The sequence below is a fragment of the Rhinopithecus bieti genome, unplaced genomic scaffold (assembly GCF_001698545.2).
Source record: "Rhinopithecus bieti isolate Rb0 unplaced genomic scaffold, ASM169854v2 scaffold_10356, whole genome shotgun sequence".
NCBI lineage: Eukaryota > Metazoa > Chordata > Mammalia > Primates > Cercopithecidae > Rhinopithecus > Rhinopithecus bieti.
This window is the reverse complement of record NW_016806422.1, coordinates 254,302-264,012: the sequence shown is the minus strand read 5'-3', so window position 1 is coordinate 264,012 and position 9,711 is coordinate 254,302. Positions and strand designations below refer to the sequence as shown.

Sequence of the window (9,711 nt, the reverse complement as noted above, 5' to 3'; positions counted from 1 at the left end):
TATATATATATATATATATATAATAGTCTTCACTTAACCATGGTTTTACTTTCCATGGTTTCAGTTATTCTGTCAGCCACAGTCTGAAAATACTAAATGGAAAATTCCAGAAGTAAACAACTTATAAGTTTTAAATTGCCTGTTGCTCTGAGTAACATTTTGAAACCTTGCACTGTCATTTCACTCAGTCCTGGTTAACACGAGAATCATTCCTTTATCCTGCATATCCACACTCTATGTTAACTATCTGGTATTTACTTACTGGCCACCCCGGTTGTAAGATTGACAGACCACAAGAAGAGTGAGTATAGTACAGTAAGAGCTCTTCTGAGCTCACATGTGTATATGCATATGGGTGTATTTTGCCAGACTTGCATCTAATTATAATAGAGGTCAAATTTTGTACTCTTGGGCCTATACTTTATGTAAAATTATAAAAATCACTGTTAGGGACTGTAATCCCAGCACTTTGCGAGGCTGAAGCAGGGGGATCACCTGAGCCCAGGAGTTTGCAACTCCTGTTACAACAGTATATTGTTATAATTATTATATTTTATTGTCATTATTGTTATGAGGCTCTTACTGTGCCCGTTTATAACTTAAACTTTATCATAGGTGTGTGTGCATAAGAAAAAACATGGTGTATAAATAGGGTTCAACACTATCCATGGTTTCAGGTATCCACTGAGGGTTTTTGAACTTACTTACCTCCAATAAAGGGGACTACCGTAGCTGTATGGGACTTTAGAGGTTACTATGTATTCTGACCTTCTCTCTTTCGACCTTCCCAGCAATCTAAATTTATAAGATAATAGACTTCTTTACAGAAGTTTCTGGAACTCTTTTGAGCTCACGTGTATATGCATACAGGTGTATTTTGTGTTTGTCAATACTGGTGGATATGTACACATACCTATTTTGGGTGAACATAAATACAAGAAAGGATGTCTTCTCCTCTATGTTTACTAGAACCCTCTAGCCACCACAGCTAATTCCATCTTTTTGTCATTTGATAGCTTTTGTAACCCAGATTTTAATCTCATATGCATGTCTTCTTTTCAGACAAAAAAATACATATATTGGTTCAAATTATTTTTCAAAGATCTCATATAGTTCTGAAGAAATAGAAAATACGAAAAATAAATATTTACAAACTAAATGTGAAACTGAACACTGTTTTCAAGAATCAAATCTCAAGTAAATTCTATGAAAATATCTTATTCACAGTCAAGCAGAATCAGTAAGTGCAAACAGGCTATATTCTTGATGCTCAGTGTGATAACAATATTCATTGATCTCAAGAGTTTCAAATGCTGACAAATCTCTCCTTTACAGTTTTAATTAGAATATATTGTGTGACTGACAAATGTACTCATTATTTCCTTTACTAGTTGGTCAGAGTATATATCTTAGAGTCTTAAGGCTTTTCTTCAAGAGAAAGTTCAGAGTTAAAGGCAGAAAAATAAGATTGATATTTACCTGAAATCCAATAACAAAGAGTAAAGGTTTGTTCTTAATTTAAAATGTTTTATAAGACTTTATCCTTTATAAAGTTCATAAGAACACTCTAATGTAATTCATTAGTATTATCTCAGCATATTTGCTTCATTACTATGAAACTCAATCTTTATGAGAAATTCTGACAAAGATATACAATGCTGAAGATCATCGAAATCTAAGGATAAGAGGTGACTTAAAGGTGCAGAAAATGATAATCCTACTATAAGGTTAGTGTCATTCAGGTACAGATTACATCCTGTGATCTGTTGTGTATGCCTTCCCTAGGGTTATTTAGAGTAGAAGCTAACCTATTTCTGGAGTTCTGAAGTGGGTCTTAAGCTGGTGATTGTATGTGTTCACATGTGTATGTGTGTATCTGTGTGTCAGTAGTAGGATTTCTAACTCATAGAATGACAAATCAGGGAATAACTGATGGACTATACATTTCAACCCATGATTGGAGGGACAGCTGATTATAAAATCCACAGGGCAGTTCTGAAGATGCTGAGGACAGGACTGAGCTGAAGAACAGGGCTTGGTCCTTCAATTGTCAAATAAGCAATCACATGGATATAGCACCATCCTTCCATAGTATGTGAACAAATGAACTTTAAACACATCTTTTAGAGAATATGTTTGACAGGAAGAGACTGCTTCCCATTCTTCCGGCTATTCTTCTCTTCATAATGTCATAAACGAGAAACCTACCTTGGATCATGTCAAACTTATTCATTACTCTTTAACTTTATAGCTCCTAAAAGTGCCTTCATTTAAAAGAAGACCTCAGTTTTCCAGGTATTTACAGGAGCTATGAAATTAAAGAGTAATGTATAATTTTGAACAGGATCCAAGTGCTCTTCAGATATTATAAGGTGGAGACATGTGCATGTACTCCTTATGTCAATCAAATAGAATACACCTTCATACATAAGGTCAGTATATCAGTATAGCAAGTGGGTAAGAGCACAGACTCTGCCAGTTTCCTATTTTTGCTGTAACAAATTGCCGCAAACTTGGTGGCTTAAAACAACATAAATTTATTCTTTGACAATTCTGAAGGTCAATATCCAGGATTGGTTTAACCGGGCTAAAGTCTGGGTGCTGGCAGAGCTGGTTCCTTCTGGGGACTCTCAGGAAGAGCCCATTTCTTTGCCCTTTCCAGCTTCTAGAAGCCACTTGCCTTTCTTGGCTCAGGGACCTTTCCTTGTATTATGCCAACCTCTTGCTTCCATAGTCACAACTCCTACTTCCTCCTTTGTCCTGCACCCCCCCTTATAAATTTCCATGTGATTACATTTAGGGTACCTCCAGATAAGTCAAGATAATTTCTGATCTCAAGATCCTCAACACATGCATAGTTACAGCTATATGGGAGGAACAAGTTCTAATGTTCTCTAGCACTGCAGGGAGTGAACATGGTTAACACTAATTTGGTATGTTTTCAAAACACTACAAAGAAGATTCTGAATTGTCGCAACATAAAGAAATGATAAATGTTTGTGGTGATGAATAGGCTAATTTACCTGATTTGATCATTACATGTTGTATCATGTATCTATATGTACAAGTATTACTTTGTAGCCTATAAATATGTACAATTATTATGTGTCAACAAAGTTTTTTTTAAAAGCAGCATCTTCCTCCCACCAAAATTCTTTCACTTAATCACACCTGCAAGTCCCCTTTTCCATACAAGGTAACAGTCAAAGGTTCTGGGGATGAGGACCTGGATATTATTTGGAGGGCATTGTTCAGCATACCACAGACTCCAAAATCAGATCACGGGAACTTGCATATCAGTTATCTCTGAGACAACGTTCCAAGGATCTCTCACATTTCTGTCCACCTTGGGAAAAGAGAAGCCTTAGACTCTATTTTCAAGGATGTTAATAAGGTGTCCTTCGAAGATAGAGATTACATCTCTCTCTGAAGCAAAAAGCAGGTTTGCTTATAGGCTTAGAAGATTGAGAAAGTAACTTTTTCTGGAGCAATGAACAGGCATGCTCACTGTTAGAGAAAAAAAAAAAAAAAAAAGTGTTCCCTAAGCTCCAGATTCTTCTCTTGTAACAAGTGCCATGGTATGTGCAGGTGTCACCTTTGGGTTACCCTGTGGGAAGTAAAGATCAGGATCCTGAAACAAAACTACGGATACTCTGGCTATTGTTATTGATCTTAGTAACAAACTGTATTTTGTCTCAGAAGTTGCATGTCTTCTGCCAGCATCCAAGAAAGTGTAGCAGTCTAATGTTTTAGCTTGCAAACATAATAAAATCTCAGCGCTTTCACAGTTCTTGACAAGTGGTATCACCTACTAGCTATGTGACTTTAAGAAATGACTTCACCTGTCTGGGTTTCAATTTCCAATCTATAAAATGGAGCTAATAATAAGGCTGACCTCAGGGAGTCATTGAGTGGATTGTACGGGACAATGCACATAAGGTAAGCAATCTTGATACACAGTAAGTACTCATTAAATGTTCACTATTATTGCTGTCATTGATTTTATTATCACAAAATAAGATGGTATAGTCTAAAATTAAAAAGACACATCTAGAGGACAAAATGTTTTGCCAAACTTGCGTCTAATTATAAAAGAGGTCTAATTTTGTACTCTTGGGCCCATACTTTAGGTAAAATTATAAAAATCACTGTTGGGGACTATAATCACAACACTTTGTGAGGCTGAGGCAGGTGGATCACTTGAGCCCAGGAGTTTGCAACCAGCTGGGGCAACATGGTGAAAGGCTGTCACTACAAAAGAAAAAAAAAAAATTAGCTGAGCATGGTGGCACACACCTGTGGTCCTAGCCACTCAAGAGGCTGAGGAGGGAAGGTCATTTGTGTGCAGGGGGAGGAGTTTGCAGTGAGTCGCGATCACATCACTGTGCTCCAACCTGGGCAGAGTAAGACTCGGCCCCAAAAAAAAAAAAAAAAAAAAAAAAAAAAAAAAAAAAAAAAAAAAAAAAAAAAACGTTGGGAAGAACTGTACATAGAAATCTTACGTTTGCATTGTTTTACTTGCAGTATGACTTATGACTTGAAGTAGATGAATTGAATCTTAGCTCATCAATGCCACAACAAAAGAAGCAGCAAAATTATCACCCTTTTCAACCCACATTATCCCTATATGTCTATTTTGAAAAAAACCTTGGTAAAAAAAGGCTCTGTGTTATGTAAAACAGTGACCTCAAGTCCCCAGTTTAATTATGGGATCTATCAAAACTACAGTTTTTCTGTTAAAGCTGCAAGCATTAATAACTTTCAAATCCAGGTAAAATGCTTTGAATTCTTTTAAGTACTTTAAAATATGAAATGACATGAAAGGTTATTTTAACGTTTCTTCTATTTAAATATCTGTGTTTGAGTAGAATTAAGATATACAGTTTAAAACAAGTACTGCACTAGTGGAATACATGTAACAATAAATTGAATAGTAAATTATCATTTTATATTTTTTCCTTTGTGCTAAAATTATAATTCATATTACAATGAAAAATAAATCTTGGAAAAGATACCCAAGAATCTAAAAATGCATTCAGTCTTAGAAAGAGCATCTATCTTGTTCTGTTAGAGAAAGTAACAATTATACCTGGCAAGAATGGCTAATTTAAATTCTCTAATCATTTAATCTAATTTTGCCTCCTGTTGATACTCCTTTTATTTTCTAGCACAGTATCCTACTTTAGTTTCTGTATAGCACTTATCATTATCTTATTCATTTATGTGTTTACTTGCTTATTATTTCCTTTCCGCTGTTGGATATAAGCTAAATATGAAGCTTTATCCTCTTTACTGAAGCATTCCAATCACCTAGAACAGCACCTGGCCCCGATACAGCATTCACCTTTTAGTGACTGAAAAATAATAAATCAAGTAATCGAGTTTTAAAAAAGGAAGAGTATGAATTTCACAAAAATTTTGACAACAAATTCTAGGTGGGTGAAAAAATACACATAGTAAATATCTTGTCCTTATGGAAGTTTATCTTTAATAAATCAGTAATATATTTTCATTTAGCAAATGAAATGAGATACATGTAAATATAACAAATGGACAATTTCCTTTCTCATTTATTTAACTGCTGTTTTCACCCATGAGATTCCTCAAACAAAGCCAACAGTATATGTAACATTTAGGGGGTTTTCAATAAACCTCTAGGAGAGAAAAAAATCAAAGAATGAATAAAGGTGCTTTTTTTGGAAATGCTGTTGGTTTTATTTCTTCAGAGGGAGAATCTGAGTTTACATAAAAGATGTCCAAGATATTTATGTTTATTTACAAAAAGCAAACTCTTTATATCCTTGTACTTCAAACTATATAAATTTATCAACATATCAGAATTTCTATCAAGCTTCCAAATCATTTGTCAAACTTAGCATTGCTTTGCAGTCTTCAGGTTCAATGGTAGACACTCTACCTAAGTAAGTGAATACACATAGAATTTAGTTTTTCTGATGCCAAGAATGACAAGTTTTCATTTGCCAAATCTGAGTCTCTGCTTTGACATGTTAATCTCATATTGTAATGTGTATCATTATTCTCTTTAATGGAAAGAAAAAAGATAAACTAATAAAAAGATATTAAGCTGTTTCTTGTGTAGAAAGACAAAAATGTTAAATATATTTCAGGTGTGAAAATTTGTAAAATGTTCTCATAACCTTCATACTGTCAAAGCAGTACTGGACAGATGTGCCTTGCGGTCATTGTGGCTATTAGAGTTGATCTCTGTTGTGATGGGTGGAATGCAAAGAACCACCAATGTCCTTGATATTGTTCTCAAAGTTAGGATTATTAGCAGGAACATCAAGTCATAGTACAGGAACTGACACAATTTAAAAGGACTCTCTCTGTTACATATTTTAGTCCTTCTTGAAAGTGTGTGTGTCGGCCGGGCATGGTGACTCATGCCTGTAATTCCAGCTCTTTGGGAGGCTGAGGCAGGCAGATCACCTGAGGTCAGGGGTTTCAGTACAACCTGGATAACATGGTGAAACCCCATCTCTAGTAAAAATACAAAAACAAGTTGGGCATGGTGGTGCACACCTTCAATCCCAGCTACTCAGGAGGCTGAGGCAGGAGAATCACTTAAACTTCGGAGGCGGAGGTTGCAGTGAGTTGAGATTGCACCACTGTGCTCCAGCCTCAGTGACAGAGCGAGACTCTATCAAAAAATAATAATAATCATAATAATAAATGAAAGTATCTGAGTCAAAAACAAAACAATGTAAATGTTATTTACATAGACAGAATGTGCTATTTCATTGTCCATCTAAAACTGTCAAGACCCTATCATCTGTTATCACATTAAGAGAAAAGTAGGAAGACAGCCTCTGTCACATCTAATTTAAAGTGAAAATCTTAACTTTAATTAGATACTCCTTTAGAATTTTAAATTATGGAGGATTTACATGCCTTAATAAGTAAATTACAAGAAAGACAAAAACAGGGATGGTTTTATTTTAGATAGAAAGTATACTTTTTATCAGGTTTGATTTAAAGTAAAGTTGTGTTGAATGAAGAATATTCTCATGCTCTCATTTCCTCTAAAAGATTGGAGAGACCTCCATTTACTACCACCCATGCTATAAATAATTTTAGTCTATCTCTGCTTTTATTTTCTCATATTTTCTCATCTCAATCAAGTTTTGATTCATTCTGCACCCAAAAACCAGATTGATCCTCCTAAAATATCACTTTGTTCACATTATTCTTTGACTCAAAAGCATTTCCTTTTATTCCTTTGGGATTTTTTCTAAACTCCTTCACTTACATTCCAGGCCCTTTATTTTAGCGCCTTTCACTTTCCATTCTCTTCTGCCATTATTACTTGCAAAGGAAACCTCCAGTAGCTTTCCATTTAGGTCCCCCACATCCTCTTTCTAGAGATTGTGCTTTTCTGTTTTTCTCATGGAATTTCTGGTTGCAGAAACGTCTCCTCTCCCTCTTTAACGTTTCTCCATTAAGATCTAGCCCAAATACCATAGCCTGCCCAAGGAGTTCTCTGAGTATACCCACATAAAGATATCTCTTGCTTTCTGTGAATACCCATTACACAGGTATTCTCTATTGCTCATATATTTCTTTAAGACAGCTTCGAACTTATTAATTAAATGCTGCAATGCCTTTAAACTTTTTGTGTGCTTATATCATCTCTAAAGGTAGATTATGAACCTCTTGAAGGCAGAAGTCATTCCCGAAAATTCCTTTTATCTCCTGAGATATAGCTACCATGATGTCCTTCATAAAATAACCACACAATTAATGTTCCTCAAATCATGTATTTCTAAAATATTCAAGAAGTAAGCAGACTTTATATGTGAGGAAACAGGTCCAGAATCATTTGTTAACATGCCTAAAAATGACTGGCAGCCAGTGAAGACCTGGTTTGATTTATTATTTGCAATATTTTCTACTGATACCAAAGTTAACATTGTTTTGTTACTAGATTGCTTGTTCCTAAGCCAAATAATTTATAAAATACATTGATTTTATTAAAATGTACATATATCTTTTTGCATGCATATAACTTTATATATGTACCTATCAATAAAAATAGGTATAAATGTATTAAGTTTCTCTGGAGATACTGATGTTCCAAGGGCAACTCTAGAAAACTTCATTTCAGTGATGTGTAAAGTAAAATATAAAGTGCAAGAATTGTGATGACAATCTGGACATTGATATTTTTCATGCATTTTGAGTGACATGATCAATAGTCTAATGAAAACCAACTGTTATGAAAGTCTCTGAAATCCTATTAAGTTTTGTGTTCTGCCATACAGCACTGTAAACATATCAGTGTAAACTGACATTTCCCAGAAGATGGATAATAGTTCAATTTTAATCCTGATAATATTTAGAGTATAGGAGATGACAGCAAGTGCCATTTTATAATGAAGGTTTTAATACACTGGTATATGAAAACAGAGAAACAATGTTACTGAAGACATGACATTAAAAAATATTTTTGAACCAACCAGAAGAACTTGAGTTCTGGTTAAAACCAGTCTGACACACACTGGATTTATCCTTTTAAAGTGCTTTATCTCTGAGTAGTTTGATGTTAATGTCACAGTGTCACTTACCATCTTTCAGGATGGTTTCTCGTTCTGTGCCATCTATCTTCTGCCGACCAATTAGGAAACTGGTGGTGTCAGCAAAGTAGATGTAATTGGTTTCTGCATGAAAATCTAAAGCACGAGGGTTTACCAGATTTTCTATGGGGATCATGTATTCATCAGCTATCTTGGTATTCAAGTCCATTCCTCTAACAATTCCTGGGCGTCCTTTCCCATAAAAGAGGAACAACTCATTCTTTGGTCCTGCAGAGGAAAGATTACAAATATAAACAACTGATGCTGCTTAATCTTCTTTACACTGCATAATGCCACCATTTAATTAACTGGCACAATTAGCGTTTTTTAAATTCAATGCTAAAAATTAAACTCTAAAATATGCCAATGTATCTTGTAGTTTTGATGCAAGAAGACCAGCTAATTGCATTACTTTAATTAAAACAGAAATTACTTCTGCGAATGGGTTATAGGTAGTTAATTATCCTTTTGTCTGTAACTGTCTGGATAGCAAAAACATGACAGATCATTAGATAACTTGTAACTTGTAAAATAGGCATTTATTAAAACATCCGGCACATTTAATTTTATAATGCATTACAATCTATCTAGCATTTTCTGTCGATACTAACTGTACCATTTATTATATTTGACAATGCTAAAATCTTCAGAAAATTTAAGACACACTAACCCCAAGTCTGCATCTACAAATTGTCAGAGGCAAAGAATCATATAGTATCATTAACTTGCTTGTGAATATATTACAGTTGCCCAAACATGTGACTTATTCTTTTTAGAAATAAAATTAAATACCAGTTATAGCATCCCTTTTTCTTCAAATTTTAATTAGAATGTTAGAGGCTGATGCTGTCTGACAGTAACTCTGATGAACAACACAGGCCTTATCAAAAACAAAAGAAAAACGAAAACCCTAAACAAAAAACTGTCTCCTGAGCTTAAAATGTCAGCATCAAAGTAGCTCTTTCTATAGAGTGAATTCCCTGTTTTGGACTTCTATATAAAAATATACACAAGATTTTCCAATTACCGGGGCATCTTACGCTTGGTTTACTGTATATAATTTTAAAGGAAATAATTTTTATATAAAAAGAAAAACATACTGAGCTTTATTAATAAA

At 34.5% G+C, this 9,711-nt stretch overlaps 1 protein-coding gene across 1 annotated transcript in view; it reads right to left on the bottom strand.

Moving 5' to 3' along the window:
• LOC108532435 (low-density lipoprotein receptor-related protein 1B-like) overlaps positions 1 to 9,711 on the bottom strand; it is a 614,569-nt gene that overhangs the window by 369,270 nt on the left and 235,588 nt on the right. The window contains 1 exon segment of the mRNA XM_017876508.1: positions 8,586 to 8,822. Within this exon segment, the coding sequence (XP_017731997.1) occupies positions 8,586 to 8,822 (237 nt within the window).